At 44.0% G+C, this 20,104-nt stretch overlaps 1 protein-coding gene across 2 annotated transcripts in view; it reads left to right on the plus strand.

Moving 5' to 3' along the window:
* Positions 1-20,104, plus strand: part of CSMD2 (CUB and Sushi multiple domains 2) — a 588,524-nt gene that overhangs the window by 520,397 nt on the left and 48,023 nt on the right. For both annotated transcript variants that reach the window (XM_088023017.1, XM_028113838.2), the window contains exons 47-53: positions 3,904-4,092; positions 6,541-6,687; positions 9,055-9,243; positions 13,893-14,078; positions 15,157-15,351; positions 17,028-17,201; positions 18,441-18,614. In XM_088023017.1, the coding sequence (XP_087879143.1) occupies positions 3,904-4,092; positions 6,541-6,687; positions 9,055-9,243; positions 13,893-14,078; positions 15,157-15,351; positions 17,028-17,201; positions 18,441-18,614 (1,254 nt within the window). The remainder of the gene's footprint in view (positions 1-3,903; positions 4,093-6,540; positions 6,688-9,054; positions 9,244-13,892; positions 14,079-15,156; positions 15,352-17,027; positions 17,202-18,440; positions 18,615-20,104) is intronic.

Consider the following 20,104-nt stretch of genomic DNA (forward strand, 5'->3'; position numbering starts at 1 on the left):
GAGACTTTCATATTATTTAAGTAAAAAAAAAAGTTTAATTACAGGCTTTCTATAAACTTAGACTTGAATATCTTCGTCTGCCTCCCTAAAGACATAGCTAGAAAGGTATCACTCATCCCTGGTATGAAACAAAACTTTGAAAAAGTAGTAAGTACTAACCTCTAAAATCTGGTGTAGCAAAAATCCATCAAAAATATATAATAGTCATAAACTTCTATGTACCTAATAATATAGGTTTGAAATATATAAAGGAAAATTGACAGAATTTTAGAGCAAATTCATAATTACAGTTGGAGATTTCCACACACCTCTTTCAATGACACACCAAAAATAAGTAGGTACATATAATATTTGAATGATATGGTTATGTCAGTCAGTAAATCTTTGCTGCATAAAAACCATGCCAAAATTTAGAGGTTTTAAACGGTAACCACTTATTTCCTACAAAAGATGCAGTTTAAATATAAATACCAGATAGATTGAAAGAAAAAGATGTATCATACAAATGGCAAACATAAGAAACATAAAGAAATTTTGGATAATACTGCAAGCAAGGAGTATTACCAGAAGTAGATTTTAAAATGACAAGAGTTAACTGCATTACAAAGGATATATACGTTATGTGCAGATGATAAAAGAGCTTCAAAATACATGAAGGAAAAACAGAACTGAATGTGAAAAAGAAAAGGCAAACTACAGAATAAAAGAAGATATTCATCATACATATATTTTTTAAAGGACTTGTATCTAGGCTATGTAAAGAACTATAACAACTCAATAATAAGACAGTCCAATAAAAATATGGACAAAAGACTTGACTAGACACTTCACAAAATAAGATGTATGAATAGCCAATAAGTATATGAAAAGATGCTGAAACATCATTAGTCATCAGGAAAATGCAAGTTAAAACCCTGATAAAATACTACTGCATACCCACTAGATTAGCTAAAACTTAACACTGAAAATACCAAGTGTTGACAACAATGTGGAGCAAGTGGAATTTTTATACATTGCCAGTTGGGATGTAGAATTATACAGTCACTTTGGAAAACTGACTGGTAGTTTCTTTCAAAGTTAAACATACACCTGCCCTACCTCCCAGCAATTATACTCCTAGTCATTTTCCCAAGAGAAATGAAAACCCATATCCACAAAAAGACTTGTATATGAATTCCATAATAATCCCAAACTGGAACCGGCCTAAATGTTCATTAATAATAAATACAATGAATTAATAAACAGATTGCTATGATTGCTACAAAGCAATAAAAATAAATGAAGTGGTAATACACAAAATACCATGGATTGACTCTTAGAAACATTATGTTTAGCAAAAGAAACTAGACACAAAAATAACATGTCTGATTCCAATTGCATGAAATCTAGTACAATCAAAACTAATCTGTTGTTAAAGAAATAATATCAGTGATTTCCTGAAGCATGGGACAGGTCATACTAATTGCAGAGGCGCATGAGAGAACTTTCTGGAGTGATGAAAATAATCTATATCCTGATTATGGTAGTGGTTAGACAGGTATACACATTTGCTAAAACTCATTAAACTGCACACCTAAAATCTGTTCATTTATTGTACATAAATTATATCAAAAATTTTGAATTTTAAAAAGAAGTTAAATGAGTTATAAAACAGAAAAACAGCCTTACTGATCAATAAAAAGAAGTACCTGGAACAAAGAGTCGCAAAATAATCAAACCATTAGGTAAGTTAAACAAAGGGAGAAGGCAGGAATATACAAAAATAAGAAAGGGAAAGTGGGACATAACCACTGAAGCAAGAGAAAATTTTAAATTATGAAACTATCTTGTACAAACCTAGGCCAAAAAATTAATGATATGAATGATTTTCTAGGAAGGTATAATTTAATAAAATGGACCCCAGCGGATAGAAAGTTTATACTTTCCTAATTCTTTAAAAGAAATAGAGAACGTTATCAGAGGAAACCCCATCAAAGACATCAGGACTGGATGATGGTTTCATGGAAGAATACTACTAAACCTTTAAAGGTCAGACGTCTTGAGCATAATGGGAAAGAAAAACTTGTAAACACTAATGCCCAGATCTGGTAAAGTTGCTCACAAAAAGGCAAACCTGTGGACCAATCTCATTTGAGAAAGCATGCCTATTTCCCCTCAGTGGGAGAGTTTCAAGTAGAAAGGGGAGAGCTTCAAGAGCAGACCTGGTACGGGCTAGAGTGTACCGTGAAGCCTAGGGGAATGTAAATATCACCACACCACACTTCAGGGACCTATAGGTATCAGTTTAGTGAAATCAGGAGCATTTCAAAACCGAGGCGGTTTTTCTCCAAGAAGCCATTTGTTTTTCTTTCCCGTTTACAAAAAAAGAAGGAATTACTCTCTGGAGAAGCTAGTTAGTACCTTTCAAAGCTACTCAGAGAGGGGGTACCTGGCTGGCTCAGTTGGTAGAGCATGCGACCCTTGATCTCAGGGTTGTGGGTTTGAACTCCATGTTGGGCATAGAGATTACTTTTAAAAATAAAGTGTGTTGCAAAGCTACTCAAAGGAATCCGAGATGAGTTGTGTGAATTTGGGGCACAGCAAGCATTTTTGTCTGTTAGCCCAGACTCAGTGCTGATCAGCAAGCCCCATTTCTGTGAAGGCAGAAGGTTTGAGGGAAGCAGTGGAGATGGGTGGAGAGTGCATGGCTAAATCTCCTCCCCAGAAGAGCCACATCTCAGATTATGATCCGGGGATTAGCCCTTGGCTTAGCAGTTCCAGAAACTCTCCTTTATCAGTGTCCTAGAATCCAGTACATTCAGGAAGCCTGTCTAAAGGCACATACAGCAAAATCCCAATTTCTCCATTTGTAGTGATTGGGATACTTGCCACTACTGCCTGGGGACAGGCCTCTTCCAAGGTCCTGAAGAAGTTGATTTGGTCCTCAGAACTTTACTGTGGTGTCCTCAGCCCAAGCAAATGGAGGGGGATCATCCTGAAGTTTGTTTCACATGGGAGGTAGTGACAGGTACCTGTACCCCCAGGAGAGAGCACCTCCCTGGTCTCCAGGATGTGCAGGGCCCCTTGGGACCAGTATCTTCTCTCACCTCCCTGGTGACAGACACAGGAAACCCAATCTAGCCCCTCCAGCAACTCCTTTTCCAAGTTCTACATTGACTGTCTTCCTTAGGGTGACATGTTTTTCTTTAGTTATCTTAATACTATTAATCAGGCCACAGCCAAGCTCTGCTAGTTCCTTCTGCTCCTGGTATAATTACCATCATTATCATTATCATCCCTACAGTTTATGAAGGCACTATGTTGCATGCTTTATATGTATTATTCCCTATAATATTATAGATATTATAATGTTTTTATTAATATACAATGATATAATACGTTATATAATACAATAGCCTTGTAAGGCAGGTGTTATCTTTCCACAACGGAGGTGGAGAAGCCATTGCACAGAGAGGAAATAATTTGTTCAAGACCACACAGCTAGTAAGGGACAGAGGTGGGCTATAAATCCACGTGTGTTTGACTCAAAACTCCATGTACTTACCACTGCCCAATATTCTCTTTGTACAAATCAACCCTGTTTAATAGAATAACTCTTGAATTTGGGGATGCCTTCTCTTGTCTGTCTGTATCTATCATCTTCAACTACTCCAAAGCCTATATCTGAGACAGGAGGCGAAGCCAACCAACTGGCCAGGCCTGAATCCTGGCAATATAGTAACATTGACACAGAAGCTGAGGTCACCTCATGCCATGGAGCAGTGTAATGATGGGCGTTGGGGTCTTGTTTGAATGTGCTCAAATACTCGTGTTCCAGTGGTTGTCTTTTGTACCAGGGAAATGTGTTGGCCCTGATTTCATCTCCATCCCATGTACCTGGTATTTCTCTTTCTTTCTCCCAAGTGCACTGCCCAACGAATGAGCTTCTGACAGATTCCACAGGTGTGATCCTGAGTCAGAGCTACCCAGGAAGCTATCCCCAGTTCCAGACCTGCTCTTGGCTGGTGAGAGTGCAGCCGGACTACAACATCTCCCTCACAGTGGAATACTTTCTCAGTGAGAAGCAGTATGATGAGTTTGAGATCTTTGATGGTAAGTCAGTCAAATGTTGAATAGTTGCCTGCTTGCAGATGGCACAGATTTGCCTCAAAACCCTAGGGATCTGTGCTATTACTTCTCCCATTAGAGCTTTCCAGAGGCTCCATGCAACATCTTTCTCTACCACAGAAACCCCAGTACCACGGGAGCTGGTGGATTGTATGGCCCACGGGGCAGGGATTCTTGTGTTTCCGCCTAGTCCTACTACAGAATCCTTTCTTACTCCAGCACCCACTCAAAGCTGGCACCTTGAATGTCACCCAGTAAATGGATCAGAGCAGTATTCCCACGTGAAGAGTATGCCACTGAAACTCAAAGGGGTCTACCAAACTTTGCACTTCTTTCTTTGTAGTAAAAGGGAAAAGGCACACTAACTTCCTCTTTAATTTGGAGAGAATGTTTCAGCGTGTCCTCAAGTCACTGGGGAAATTTTACCTGCCTCTTCGTAGGACTTAATTTTACCCTCTGGAGCCATGTTTGTCTTACAAAAGCTTCTACACTAATTGTCCCTTCTGGCTCCTCAGAGGCAATTAATACGATGTCTTCATAGAGAGAACCAATATGCTATATTCTGCAGGATGTCCAGATGGTCCACATCTTTTCATAGTATATTCTCACAGTGAGCAGGAGAATTAACAGAGCTCTGGGGCAAGACCGTGAATGTATACTGTTGCCTATCTCACGTGAATGCAAATTGCTTATGATCCTCCTTTCTGGTGGGTCTGGAAAGAGCACGTTGCTAGGTCAATAACTGCATTTCATGCAACCAAGGCTGTGTTAATCTGCTCTAATGAAGATACTACATCTGGCATAGCTACTGCAATCGAGGGCTACCACTTGGTTAAGTCGGTACCATGAGATGGACCTGAGCCAGGACTCCATTCATTGCCAGCTCCAACCCTCAGACACTTCTGTTCTAACAGAGGGGCCATGATAATGCTTTGGGTACCCAGGTATCAGCATCAATTCACACTCTGTATCCAGAATCTTGGGAATACCTGGACATTCCCCTTTTTCCACTATTCAGTTGCCTGAGGAAATAGCAGTAGGTTTTTTGGGCAAGGACTGGGAGAATCACTACTATATACAATTGATGTCATTTTGTTGGGTCCTTTTTCATGGGAACCCAGTCTCTCCTTCAGCCAAAGTGTTCTGGAATAAGATGGAACCTGGCTCAAGTCTCCAAACTGGGTGAGGGGTTGCAACTTTCCATTGGGGTCCGCTTTCCTCACTGTTTTCACTATATGTTCATGATTTTTTTTCATATATTCATACATTGGGGGGCTTCCCATCTATCTTGCCCTTAGGAATATCATGTTCTGTGAGACATCGCCATAGATCCTACAGGTTAGGCCCTCCCAGCTACCATTCCAACCTTGCTGCCCATGTTAGTAGTTATGCTAGTCTCACTTCCGATTGTTAAGTGCCTCCACCTGGCCCCTGTATTCTAGAATCTTCTCATCCCCATCAACACTAGGAAGCCGAGTTCTCTGAGAGTATCTCCTTCCATCAGTTTAGGCTTCAGAGGACAGCTATTACTCAGGTTGTCAATGATGCTGGTGCTCACCCCCTCCACCAGTGTGTTCCTTGTTGCTTTAGGAAATGGAGTGTCCCCCAGGTCCTCCTGAGGGACATGGTCAGCTAGTGGGCGTCCTGGTCTGATGTGGTAGACCTATTCTGGCATGCCACTTCTCTGAGCCTTCTGACCCCTTCCTTCATAGTTTGTCACAGCAGTTCTGTGGTCCATTACCTTTGCCAAGCTTCCACGAGCTGTCTCAGTAGATATCAGAACCATCACTCAGGGCTATTTCCAAGGTAATAAATCCTGTTATGGATTATCGAGCTTTATACTCTGCCTCCCTTGAACCAGCCACCTTAGGATGCACTCCCAGGCATTAAAGGTAGGAAAATAGAAGAGGGAGGGCTTTCTGGAAGAACCTTGGAAAGGAATATTGAGGAACTGTGTTATGTATGACATTGAGATACGATGTTTGACTATAGTTTTATTGCTATATATTCATTCAGTACATAGTTTTTCTATATGACAAGCACTGAGCTATTTTTAGTATGCATGTGAGAAGTAGGTGGCAAGGTAGAAGTTCCCGGTTTGCAAACCAGCTCTCTCATTAACCAGCTGTTTGGCCTTGGCAAGTCCCAAGATGGCAAATAGATTTCATCTCACCTGACAACTCCTGTAGGTTGACAGTGACATCCGGGAGCATTGCTTTAGGGCTCCAGAGGAAAGAACACCCAGCGCAGTGCCTAGAGATGCAGAGAAAGGACAGAATTACAGACCATTGCACTGACCCTGACCATCTCAGCCTAGTGTCATCTCTTGAGGAGGAGAAGTGGGAGGTGATTACATTCGAGGTATCGAACCAAGGAACCTAATCTCTTGCAGCTGTGCTAGTCTGTAACCCTGTGTCCTGTACTCTTGCCCAGGTCCCTCCGGACAGAGTCCTCTGCTGAAAGCCCTCAGTGGGAATTACTCAGCCCCCCTGATTGTCACCAGCTCGAGCAACTCTGTGTACCTGCGCTGGTCGTCTGACCACGCCTACAACCGGAAGGGCTTTAAGATTCGGTATTCAGGTGAGTAAAACATAAGGACACATGAGAAGGGCCACAGCCCCTGAGCCTCTGAATTTGCTTACCCCAAACACCCAAGTAAGCCATGGGCCATATCCCCATCAGTGGCGGAGGCCCTCCATGACGACTGGCAGCCTCTCTCCTCTGAACCTCTCTCTCACTGAACCTCTCTCACTACAGTGGCACGAGTGTCCCTGACGGTCTCTACGCCCCCCCCCTTCTGCTCCTTTCCCCGCTTTAAGCTCTTCCCTCTCCTCTGCTCCTACTGCCAGCCTATCGTGTCTTTTGGATAAGTTTATTATATGTCCTCTGATAATGCCTCTAAGGTGATCCCATCCCCAACACTGTTGAAATGTTAATACAAGTTCCTTAAACCTGAGGAGCCCTAAGACGTGGGTCTCCAGGTGGGAAGTGTTGGACAGGCAGCAAAGGATGGCCTATATTTTAAGTCCAGGGGCCTCTCTATTGCTCTGCCCGCCATAACTCCCAGGCAGAGGCAGACCCAGGGCCATGCCAGGCAGGCGGCTGACCAGGGCCGCAGTCTACAAGAAACACAGAAAGATGCCTGGAAATGTAAGGAGATGGGAAAAAATGACATTTATCTGAACACCCATCATGGGGATTACTGTCTATGGTTGGAAAGAAAACTTGATAAGCAGCCTGGTGCCCATTTTGAAGGGGAGTAGGTCCGCAAACCAACTGGGCTCTGCAAGCATGGAAGCGGAGAGGAATTACTGAAGACTGTGAGGCGTTCTGGGAGATGAGGTTGAGGGGTGCCTGGAAAGAAGACCTTTACTACCTCAGAGTCCATGTTCTCTGCAAACTGAACCCAAAATCCCTTTCCCCCATGCACACAAGGGGAAGGGTGGCTTCACGACCCCCAGGGGCAGTGATCAGCTCTGTCACAAACTAGCTGAATGATTATTAGACAAGTCACTCACCCTCTCTAGGCTTCAGTGTCCTTGGGATGAAAGAGGAACCTTACAGCAGCTGTCGGGGAGGTTCCGGCAGCTTCTGGGGGGTTCCTGGCAGCTGCTGTCATGAGGGAGATACAACAGTGTGATGGTCGCTACACAAGGAACTAGAAACCACCAGGAGTTGCCCTTTCCTTGATGTTTTGAAAGACTGATCACGTTTGGGGGTAATGAGTCAGTCATAACTGGAATACTTATTCACAGAAAGTTGATTCATTACATGGTGAAACCATTAGAACTTAATGAAAATACAGTAGACTTGTGTACTTTGCCCATGCAGCTGTCACTATGACTCAGGATATTTTATAACTGAGACTCTTATTCTGACTAAGGTAAACACAGAGATAGATTGATGCAGGGGGCAAAGCAGGAGCCAGGAAACACATCTGGCATTGAAGGGAGGTCTTTAAAACACCGTTCACCAGCAGAGGGATGTGATCACCAAATAGGAGGCCAGAGGACCTCACCTTGGGATCTTCATCCTCGCCTGTCACATGTCTGCCTGGCAGACTGAGCCGGGGATTCTTCGAGCGAACAGAAGTACATGTTCAGAGTGTTCCTCCGGTCAACCCCATTCCCGGCCTCACAGAGCATCCCCTGGGGATCCCTGGCAGGAGTCTTTAGGGTCAGCCCCCTGAGGCTGAGATTTTTGCCTGTGTTCTTCACTGGTATTCCCGGCACTTAGAACACCTCCTGGCACATAATAGACCCTCCATGTCTATTTGTCGCATAAACGAATGAAATCAGTTGAAGCCATACACCGAGGGGGAAATAGGAGTGTGGATGTGTGTCCTGGATTGCCATGCTCCCTCTCCCCCAACCCCCTACAACAGAAAGGAAAAGGGCCATTTATTGAGCACCAGGTGTCCTGCACGAGGCTGGGGGGCTTTACAAACACAATCCCATTTAAATTGTCCAAAAACCTATGAGGTGGGCGTTTCCAATCCCGATACACAGGGGAGGAAAGGGGACCTCAAAGAACTTCAGGGATGTGTCCCATGTCACAGACACGGAAAGGTCAGATCCAGGACCCCAGAGTCCACACCCCTGCAGTCACACTTTTGTGGAGCCAGCCACCACCCCACGCCCCCGGCGGGGCTTGGTTCCTGTGCCTCTTTGGGAGCTGACAGGTTTCAAGAGCCTGAGCGCAGCAGCTTGAGCAGCACTGCGTCTGGGCCACGAAGGGGATCCAGTGTTTCACGGCTTTTCTGCTCTTTTCTTTGGCTTTTACTACACTGATCAGCTGTTTTTCAATATCAACCACTCAGACCTCCCTAAATAACAGTGGACCCAACAGTGGCAGAGACAAGGCAACGGGGCGGGGGAGGGGGCCATGCAGGAAATCGCACATCTTCCTGCTTGCCTGTGGTCCCCTGAGCCTCATCCTGTCGTCCAGCTCCCTACTGCAGCCTGCCCAGGGCTCCACTCCATGGCTTCCTTCTGGGCCAGCCCAGCACCCAGCCCGGAGGCTCCGTCCACTTCGGATGCAACGCCGGCTACCGCTTGGTGGGACACAGCATGGCCATTTGTACGCGGCACCCCCAGGGCTACTACCTGTGGAGCGAGGCCATTCCTCTCTGTCAAGGTGAGGAGCACTTGGAAAGGGGGTGACAGGTGGCTCAGATCCTCCTCACCTCTTGGGTTCATCCCAGGACCAATCACTTCCAAGTGTGGGTGTCCTCATTGATAATTAATTCATTCTTTCAGCGAGCATATATTGAGGATCTGTAATATCTCGAGCCCTGGGGATATACAGATGCATAAAACAGTCTCAGTGTTTTCAGAGCAAGGAGGGAGATGGGTATGTAGCCACATAAATGCAAAATGGCAGAGGAAGGAAGTGCTGTATCAGGAGTACAGTGTTGTGGGAGCCCAGGGCTAAGATGGGACCTACCTCCTCCCAGACAGCTAGGGAGGGCTCCCCTCTTCTGGGCTCGGGCTCATAGAGCAAGTGGGGTTTGGGGCCAGGCATTGGCAAGGAAAACATTCTAGGCAACAGCAAGAGCATTTGCAGAACCACGGACTGGAGAGAGACCACAAGATATGCAGAACAGCTTGGGCTGGCGGAAGCCCTAGGTCAGAGGAGGCGAGGGGCAGAGGGGACCAGGAAGCAACAGAGGCTCACCGTACTCATTGCCCGCAATCAAGCCCATGATCTCTACAAGGTGTTTGCATGCATTGCCTTTCATAATTGACGGCATTTGTTTTCCCTTAAAGTAACATAATTCAGACTAGAGATCTGGGGGGAAGAAAAACTATAGATAATGCAAAGGGTTGCTGGAGAGGAGGTGGGTGGGGCAGGAGAGGGGGGTGGGTTAAATGGTTGATGGGGATTAAGGAGGGCAGATGTTGTGATGAGCACAGGGTGTTGCATGTCTGTGATGAATCAGTAAACCCTACACCTGAAACTAATAGTACACTGTATGTTAACCAACTGGAATTTAAATAAAAACTTGGCAGAAGAAAAATGACCTGTAATCCCATCAACTGAGATCACTGGGTAACGTTTCAGCACATTTCCTTTGATCTTTTATATATTGTTTACAAAAATGGCATCCTCGGTGTACAAAGCTCTTAATATTTTCTTAACATCTGTCACATAATTAAATACACTTCCTCATCACTATTTCCAGTAGTTGCATACCATTATGGAAAAACTGTCACATGCTTAAGTATCGTCCTGTTGGTGGTCATTTGAATTTCTCCATTTTTTGCTACTGTAAACAGTGCTGCTGTTAAAATCCTTATAATTCCATCATTATGAACATCCACATTTATTTCTTAAAATAAATTCCCAGAAATGGGATTGTTGAACCATAACCTATGCAAAATCTACAGCTCTTGACACTCACTGCCCTCCAGGACATTTGTCTTCACTTAACTTCCACCAGCATGTGAAAGTAATCTTTTCTCCCACATTCACAACATTGTGTACTGCATTAAAAAAAAGAAAAGGAAAACTTTGCTGATGATACAGACAAAAGCAAGAAATCATGCTGATGTTTGATTTTCTTGTTCTTTGATTCCCAGTGTGGTGACAGACTATTTAGTGACGTCTGTCATCTCTGACCCTCACAACCTTCTCACCTCTGCCTGAGCTTCCTCAAACAATGTGTCAGTAGCATTCTGTTTGATGCCCTAAGAATAGGTCCCAGAGAACAGACTGATCACAAATGGCAAATGTCATTTGGCTTTGGTCTCTGTGTCTCTAACTGTATCAACACAGACAAGTCTTTCTTCCAAAGCTCCAGTTGGAAACCACCATGCCTCTCATCTCTGTTTTCTTTTGTAACTTCCCAAAACTAAGCCCCTCTAGGCTTCTCTGTACTCATCCCCATACTAGTTTGTACCAGACCCAGCCCCAAGCTTACCACTGATGCCATTCCACTCAGCCATTCCCCCTGAGTTCTCTGGAATCCCGGTTCCATGGCCAGCCAGCATACACCCTTGGTCACTACCCAGAAGGCTGTCTTCACTTCCTTCCTCCACAGAGACTGGCTCTGCTCTAAGAACATGAATGCTGGGGCCCTTTCAAGTAGAGGGTCCCCATAACCCAGGGCCACAAAAGTCCCGGCATTCTTCCAATTCCATATTGCTTCTTCCAAACCATGACTTTCCACCAACAAATGTATCTCATTAGAGATCCTGTGCCTTCTAATGCTTTCTCTCTCCTTCCCCAGCCCGTTCTTTTGCTACATATTCTCTCCCTCAGAGATCTCATTCCACCACCACCTTCAAATACTTGGATTCTGTCCCCTCCTCTCCTACCCACAGAAAGTGCCCCTCTTATCTTGGGGTTTGGGGACTCTTCTGGCATGGAGATCAGGAGACGGGCTTTTAGTGTTTCGGGCTGGGAAGGTATTCTCTGTCCTCTTAGTTATCTGCATGGAAGAGCTGGGCCAAAAGCTAGAGAACAGTCTGCTGTCCACTTCCTTCACCTGCTGTCTCCAGATTGACTGACTCCTCATACAAAATATCGGTAGGGATCTAAGTATTTCTTCAAAAAAAATCCAAGGAAGCAAGGCAGTTCATTGATCACAATTTGACTACCCTAGTACCACCAAAGGAGCTTACAGCCTTGCTGTTTAGGTACTAAAAGAGCATCATATTCAAATACTCCTCATTTCTTTATTCCACATTTTCTCCTCAGTTCCTCCTTATTTATTCATTCCTTCCGTTTTCCAGTCTTTAAAACCTTCTTCCATCTTGATATCCCAATCCATTTCCCTCTGACGAGTCTATCCTTCCCTATATCATAGTGAAGCCCTGGCCCTGTGTCTCTTCTGGGTTCCAGGAGCATGGAGGATCATTATTGGCCAGTGTGGATGGGCACTTCGTCTGCTTGAGCTGGCACTGAATGAGGGAGGTCTGAGCTCTAGATGAGTTGCAGAGGTGGGGGGTAGATGAGGGAAAACAGTGGGAAACCTGATTAATTCCCCTCTGTCTGTACTAGCTCCTGAACTGTCAAAGGGCAAACATGGTTTGTAAGTATTAATTTCTTTCAAAGACAACACGAGCTACTCCTGCCTAAGTAATGTGTGTTCCTCCAATAAACATAGTGTCGACCCTACTCCTTATAATAACCATGGCCATGTGCTGCATACCTGTGTCTCCTGAGCTGTCACCTTGAAATTCCTTTTCTTTATACTCCTGGATTAGCACTACCATTTTTTATATTTTTTATATCCCGTATCCTCCCCTTTCTTGGTTTTTACCCCCTTTTTGCTGGAGCATAGCCTTGAGTAAATTCCTCATAAAGGGTTCATGAAAAGGAAATTCCCTGAGTCTTTAAATGTCTGAAAATATCTTTACTTTTGCCCTCATATGTGCTTGGCAGGTTGACCAGGTAAAATTCTAGGTTACAGATCACTTCCTTCAGAAATTTGTTCCATTATCTTTGGATATCCATTGCTGCTGATTGGACGTGTGATGCCAGTCTGATTCTCATTCCTTCACGGGAATGTCCTATTTTTTTCTCTCTCTCTGGGAACTTGTAGGAACTTGTCGGAACTTGTCTTTCATCTTCTGAAATTCCATGATGATGCATCTAAGAATGGTTCTCTCTGCATCCCTTTGGCTCCCTTTCAATCTGAAGACTTGTGTCTTTTCAGCTCTGGGAAATTCTCATCTGTGACCTCTGTTCCATCTTTCTGGAACTCTAACCTGTTGGGTGTTGGACCTCCTGGATGTTGACCTCCCGTGTTTTCAGTCCTTTTTTCTCATTTTCAGTTTCTGTCTTTTTGATCTCTCTTCTGGGAAATTCCCTTTACTTTTAATCTCCAGCCCTTCTATCTAATACTTATTTTAGCAATCATATTTTTAAGAGCTCTTAAGAGAGCTTTTCCTTGTTCTGTTGTTGTTGTTGTTTTTTTCAAAGCCCTCTGTTCTCATTTTATGAATACAATATGTCACCCTAACTTTCTCAAGATATTACTAATCAAAAGTTTAAAGCTTATGTATCTTCTATTTTCTGGGTTAGCTCTGTTTCCTAAAAGAGAACTTTATTTCTATTTTTGTCTATTTTTAATCTTATCTTTGTTTATGTCTTTCATGCTGCTGGTTTTCTTCATATGTACAGTGATCTCTGATTAATCCTATTTTAAAGGAAAGGCAAGGCTGATTTTTCCAGGGAGCAGATGTGGGTTACCTTTGTTGTGATTATATACAGGTATCATTCCCCACTAGGTCTCCCACGTGAATAAGAAGTTGAGTTGAGTATGTAGCACAGATGAGCAGGCAGAGGGGCAACCTTTAGGCTGAGAGCTCTTAAATCCTAGAATTAGAAGAGCTTCACTTTGGGATGCCATCTCACACCTGAGCAGCCCTGATTCTCTCAAGGGAGCGCCTTTTATTTTTTTTCTTAAGTGGGAAAGAAAACCCTCTCTATTTTATTTCGGGAATAGATGCATGAATGCCTCTACACTGTATTTGTGGGAAAGGAGGGAGGAGAACTGTTCTCACACTATAGCTCCCTCATATACTTTAAGCTGCAGCTTCTCAGCTCCACTTAATCTATCAACACACTTCGATCTGCATTCCATCTTCCAAAGTTTTTTTTTGAAATCTCCTCTGCTGCTGATCCTCCCATTTTGTTTATTGTTATGAGACTTTTCCACTTTACTAGTCTTTACTATAATTTTATTAGGGCCTTGGGGAAGGAGGAAGATTAAAATACATTCTCAGAATACCATCTTGAAGCAGACATGCTCATGATATTTTTTTTCTCTTTGCTAGCTCTTTCTTGTGGGCTTCCTGAGGCCCCCAAGAATGGAATGGTGTTTGGCAAAGAGTACACAGTGGGGACCAAGGCTGTGTACAGCTGCAGCGAAGGCTACCACCTCCAGGCAGGTGCCGAGGCCACAGCAGAGTGTCTGGAGACAGGCCTTTGGAGCAACCACAATGTCCCCCCACAGTGTGTCCGTGAGTCCTTGGGCAGCAAGATGGGTATAAGGAGGGGCTGGGTATGTAGTTGAAAAGATTCCTACAAGGAGTGAGCTAAAAACCCAGTAATGAGAAAAAAAGCAGGTACATGGAGATTGGGGATTTGGGAAATAGACAGGTGGATAGTGTCATCTACCAAGTTGGGCTTCCATTTGAAATTGCTCTCAAAGCATTGATAGACCATTGCACCCTGAGATGTTTCCATAAACTATCATAGAACTTAGGAATAAGTTCCTTTTAGAAGGGAAAACTACCAGAACATTTGTGCAAATGTCCTTTGATCACAAAACTCTAAAATGTTTTATATGCATCTGATGAATTACTGAACTCTACATCTGAAACTAATGATGTATTATATGTTGGCTAATTGAATTTAAAGAAAAAAAAAAAATGATGTTAGTTGGAAAAAAAAAACAAACAAACTCTAAAATGGCAGAGGTTCAGTTCAGCTTTAAGGCCGGAATCACAAACTTGCAGCCTACAGGGCCATATAGAGTTTGAAGATATAGGGTTTTGTACTTTTGATTTGTTTTGTTTTGTTTCTTTGGCCTGTGGTATGCTTTATGAAATTTCTGAATTGCCTCCCAACATTTTAAAATTGGGAGAGTTTACATTAAAAAATCCATATTTCTGGATTCTCTTGAAAAATAAAGATCTGACTAAAGAGAAATTACAAGGTTCACATCTAACAATCAGCACTGATTACCACCTCCCCTTTTTTCTTTTTTCTTTTCTTTTTTCTTTTCTTTCTTTCTCTCTTTCTTTCTTTCCTTCTTTCCTTCTTTCCTTCTTTCCTCCTTTCTGCCTTCCTTCCTTCCTTCCTTCCTTCCTTTCTTTCTTTTCTTTTTGGTGGATCTGCCCATCCTAGTTTGTTTCATTCCCCCCCGCCCCCCGCCATTCCCAGCCCACTTCATTCATTTAACAAACCTGCCTGGCGACTCAGGATTCTTATTACTGCATTACAGTCTCCCAGTCCCCAGCTCTGGACCCTTTCCAGTGTCTTCCATAATTAATTAATTAATTAATTACTCCTCCTCACTGCTCCTTGTCTCCCCAGCTGTGACCTGTCCTGATGTCAGCAGCATCAGCGTGGAACACGGCCGATGGAGGCTCATCTTTGAGACACAGTACCAGTTCCAGGCCCAGCTGATGCTCATCTGCGACCCTGGCTACTACTACACTGGCCAAAGGGTCATCCGCTGTCAGGCCAATGGCAAATGGAGCCTCGGGAACTCTATGCCCACCTGCCAAAGTAAGCCCAGTAGGGGAGGGTGGGCAAGTTTGGCACAGTGCCTTCCACTTGAACTATACCGTACATGGGGAAGGAGAGAGGAGGGGTATCACCAGGGATGGCAGTGTACCTCTTTTTGAACACTCACCTAGAATCAGGAGCTGGAGAGATGCCTTACTCCTTTAAGGAAGTACTTCTCAGTGTCTTATCATCTCATTAAAAAGTTGCCTTTGTCCAGGTGAGTATCCACTCATTCACGTGTTCAACATTCATGCCAGGTATTGTAGCAGTATGAAGATAAAAGGCTGTGGTTCCTGCCCCAAAGAAGCTTATATTCTGCTGGAGAGACAGACAAAATAAGGAAGCAATGATAATGGGGTGTGACAAGACCTGTAATGGGAGCATACGTAGAAGGAATGGGCACAGCACAAGGGGTAGGCACCTAAGTGTCTGCCTCTCCTTCTGTATTATTGTTTTTGTTTGTTTCTTCAAGATAGTTTCTAAGGTCAGGGTCCCTAGGAAGCAACTCTGAGACAGAGGTTTATTAGGGAGTACCCTTAAGATCTCCGCCATCTTGTGTAAGGGAAAGTGAGGAGGCTGTATGGGGAAGATGGCACAGTTGACCTCTGATGCAGTATCAGTGTGGCCCTCTGCTGACCCCACAGGGAGCTCTGAAGCTGGGATGGTCCTTCAGAACTGCCACAAGTTGGGGCTTGAGGCCTTTATACCTACACACTGACCAAACATTGGGTACAGGATACCCCAGGAAGAAGCATGATCTAGAAGGGAGGACTCTCCAGCTAAAGCAGTCTGAAGAGGGTGAGCAGCTGAGGGTTGTTTGCCAGCAGCTGGGGGAAAAATTCCTCCATCCTAAATGGGGGGTCTGAGTGGCCCATCACAGCACCTGCTACAATGGGATATACTCATGATATTGACTTAATCAATAAGGATGTGATAGAGGAGGTAGGTGTTTGTAATGAGGTAGAAGAGAATAACTTGTCAGTGAGGAGTGGAAATTTTGAGACTGGATGGGATAAGAAGTTATATCTTCCCTACACCTATGATTCAAGTCACTATTGTCTTTATATATCCAAGTTTAGACCCCACCATGGAATATAACCATGTGTGTGGCAGAGCGGAAATCATGAGCGTGTTAACAGCTTCATCACAATGAAGGCTCTCACACTTGAGTGCAGCCTTGGCCATTGGGCCTCACCTCCCATATCAGCCAGTGGCTATATGCAGTGCTCTGTTGGGAAGGAGTGGGAGGCTGGAGCTGCTCTCAGCAGAAAGGACAAGGGACTCGGTTGGCAGTGTCCTCCCTGGACACCCAGGGCACCACAGAATCTCAACCTCTAGTGTGGTGGTTCCTAACCAGAGTACCATCTGAACAGCCTGAGGAACTTTTCTTAAAAATGCACATGCCTGGTCCTTATCTCAAGAGATTGTGGGTCATCGATCCAGAATACAGCCTGGACATTTTAGAAGCTCCTTGGGTCCTTCTGGCAATACTTCAGTTGAGAACCACTGCTCCAGTGTAACACCATGCAGGTCACTCCTGTGCCCCCACATTCTGCTCATGAGTCCCAATAAAGTTAAACAGGTCTTATTTTTGTCATTATTCTTACTGCTCAGAAGCAGCACGTGTCCCTCCTCTTGGGGTTGGCTTTTCACTGAGCACTTTGTGATCATTTTAGTCATCTCCTGTGGAGAGCTCCCCATCCCACCCAGCGGGCACCTAATTGGAACACTGTCCGTCTATGGGGCAACGGCCATCTTCTCCTGCAATTCTGGCTACACGCTGGTGGGCTCCAGGGTGCGGGAGTGCATGGCCAATGGGCTCTGGAGTGGCTCCGAAGTTCGCTGCCTTGGTGAGTGACCTCCCCAGACCTATCCTGCCCATTTTTCCCTCCATAAGACAAGTCAGAGCTTTCTAAAGCTGGATCCCAGTCTTTAAAAGCATCATTTTACCTATGGCATAAAATGCTTAATCCAAACACCAGCTCTTGGGCATCCACCATGACTAAGACCCTGAACTTGCTTCTCTTGGGGCACCCAAGAAGATGAGAAGAACTTCAGGTCTGATGAGACAAAGTTGTATTCATATATATATATACACACATACATATACATATGTAGAGAAGGAATGTATACATATATAGAGACATACATATAAACATATATATGCGTGTACATGTAGACATGCATATATGTCTATATGTAATACACATACATATATACATACATATACACACATATATACATACATATGTATACATGCGTACATACACACATATATATGTATAAAATAAGCAAATGACAAAAGCACAAAAACAACCTGGCTTACAAAAGACAGTTATCATTTCCCCCATGGCCAATCCATTCCCTACCAAACCTTAGATTCTAAGGTATTCTCTCCTCTCACTTCTTTCTTGGATCCCTCAAGTCCAAAGGAGGGTCCCAGCTACACAGACCTAATGGCGTAGATTGGATGGTCTGTTCCATAGTGAACAGTGCTGCCCTCCCACTGTCCCAGGCCTCTTTTAGGGATACAGTCATGAGTTATATCCAGAGAGAGCCAAGAATGCCAGTGGAAATACTAGGAATATGCTCTACCTAAACCCCATTTAACAGAGTAACTCACCTAGGTTAAACTCTCTGTGTCTCCTGCCACTCAAGGAGAAGGAAGGGTGGATTTAGCCAAGCCACCTAGTTGTACATAGTTATTTTCAATTCCACAGGGCTTTGATAGCCTTAACGTAGACCGAGGTGCCCTCCATGCCGTAGACGCTCCATCAGTGTTGGTTGATGAAAAAAAAAAAAAGGAGACAATCCCAGAGGCAGGGAGGTGACAGCAAGCATTTCTAACCTGCGGACAGACACAGAAACTACAGCCCACAGATGGGTGGCCTTTGGGGATTCAGCATCGGGATTTGGGCTTGCCACTTTGTATGACGTCTAGGGCTCCTGAAGCTGTTCCTGGATGGCTACTCTCAGGGGGAGGGGGAACGGTGGGTGGCTGGGTCCTTGGTCCTTTTCCTCACCACCGCCCCCCTCCTCTTATATGAGCTCCTCTTCAATTTGCACTCTTTCCTCATCTCCCACCAAAGCTGGGCACTGTGGGACTCCCGAGCCCATCGTCAATGGACACGTCAATGGGGAGAACTACAGCTACCGAGGCAGCGTGGTATACCAGTGCGACGCTGGGTTCCGCCTGATCGGCATGTCCGTGCGCATCTGCCAGCAGGATCACCTCTGGTCGGGCAAGACCCCTTTCTGTGTGCGTAAGTATGTTACCCACTCTGCTTAGTCACGAGCTCAGGCTCCACATGGACTTGCTCCCTTGTGCTCTTGGTTAGGTTCGCTGGAGGTTTTGTATGTTTTGTAATTTTTTTTGAAAGACGCATCATTACATCTCTTGTTTGCAGTTTTCGGCATCCTTCATTACTGCTTTCGCCTTCACCGTCAGGCTCCTTGTGATTCCCCTTGGTTAACTTGTTTGTTCATTTCTAGCTTTAGTGTTGGGAATCCAATTCATTTATTTTCCTTTTATTATTATTATTGATGTAAGTGCTTAAGGTTGGGAAATGTCTTCCAATAACTGCTCTAAGTGGATCCCATAGCTTGTAACAATTAATGTTTGATTGTTTATTAGAAATTAATAGTAATTTGGGTATGAATTTCTTCTTTGAACAAGAAGTTTTTTCATAGTTGTTTTCTTTTAATTTCTAAGTGGAAGGGCCATTCTATTTTTATTTTGTCATTCATTTCTAATATGATCACACTGTGTAATATTTCTACCTCATGGAATTTATTGATGCTCTCTTGATGTCCTCATATTTGATCAGGTGTTCTGAATGTTCCACGGGCATTTGAGGAGAAAGGGGATTAGGGTATAAAGTTCAGTATATAATCGTAAGATGTGCCTTGATTATGTCATCTGTGCCTGCTGTATGCTTACTGACTTTGTCCACTTGACCTGTTTTGCCCTGAGTGGTGTGTCTTAAAGCTTTCTATTCTTAGTGTCCTTCTATTATTTTTCCTTGCATTTCCTGTAGTTTTTGCTACATAAATGTAGTTCCTGTGTTATTTGGTATATACTTGTTCAGAACTGTTACCTACATTGCAAATTGTGATTTTTAGCCTTTAAAATGTCTTCTTTGTCGCTTTTAGTATTTTATAGCTTGACTGGCACTAGGGCCTGATATTAGGCTTACAACCCCTACTTTCATCCTTTTTTCCATTTGCGTGGCATACTTTGAGCCATCCCTGTATTTCACCCTTTCCGACTCTTGTATACCACAGAGAGTTGGGTCTTGCCTTGCGAGCCCATTTGAAACGTTCCTCTTTTAATAGGTTAGTTATGCTCATTCACATATACCCTATGACTTATATTCTTGGTCTTACGTCTGTCATGTCTTATGTAACTGTTACGGGTTATAAGATATACTCGGCTATTTCTTCCACTGTGTGATGTTTTCTTTTCTTTTTAAGATTTTATTTATTTATTTGACAGAGAGAGAGAGAGAGAGCACAAGCAGGGGGAGCAGCAGAGGGAAAGAGAGAGAGAGCATGAGTGGGGGTGGGGGCAGAGGGAGAGGGAGAAACAGGTTCCCCACTGAACAGGGAGCTGGATGCAGGGGTGGATCCCAGGACCCAGGGATCATGACCTGAGCTGAAGGCAGATGCTTAACCGACTGAGCCACCCAGATGCCCCTATGTGATGTTTTCCTTACTATTTTTTCCCATTTCTTTTGGTATTTAGGGAATTTAA

This window comes from Eumetopias jubatus, unplaced genomic scaffold (assembly GCF_037043125.1).
Source record: "Eumetopias jubatus isolate StellerSeaLion01/CBP00866 unplaced genomic scaffold, mEumJub1_p1.0 scaffold_4, whole genome shotgun sequence".
In the NCBI taxonomy this organism is placed as follows: domain Eukaryota; kingdom Metazoa; phylum Chordata; class Mammalia; order Carnivora; family Otariidae; genus Eumetopias; species Eumetopias jubatus.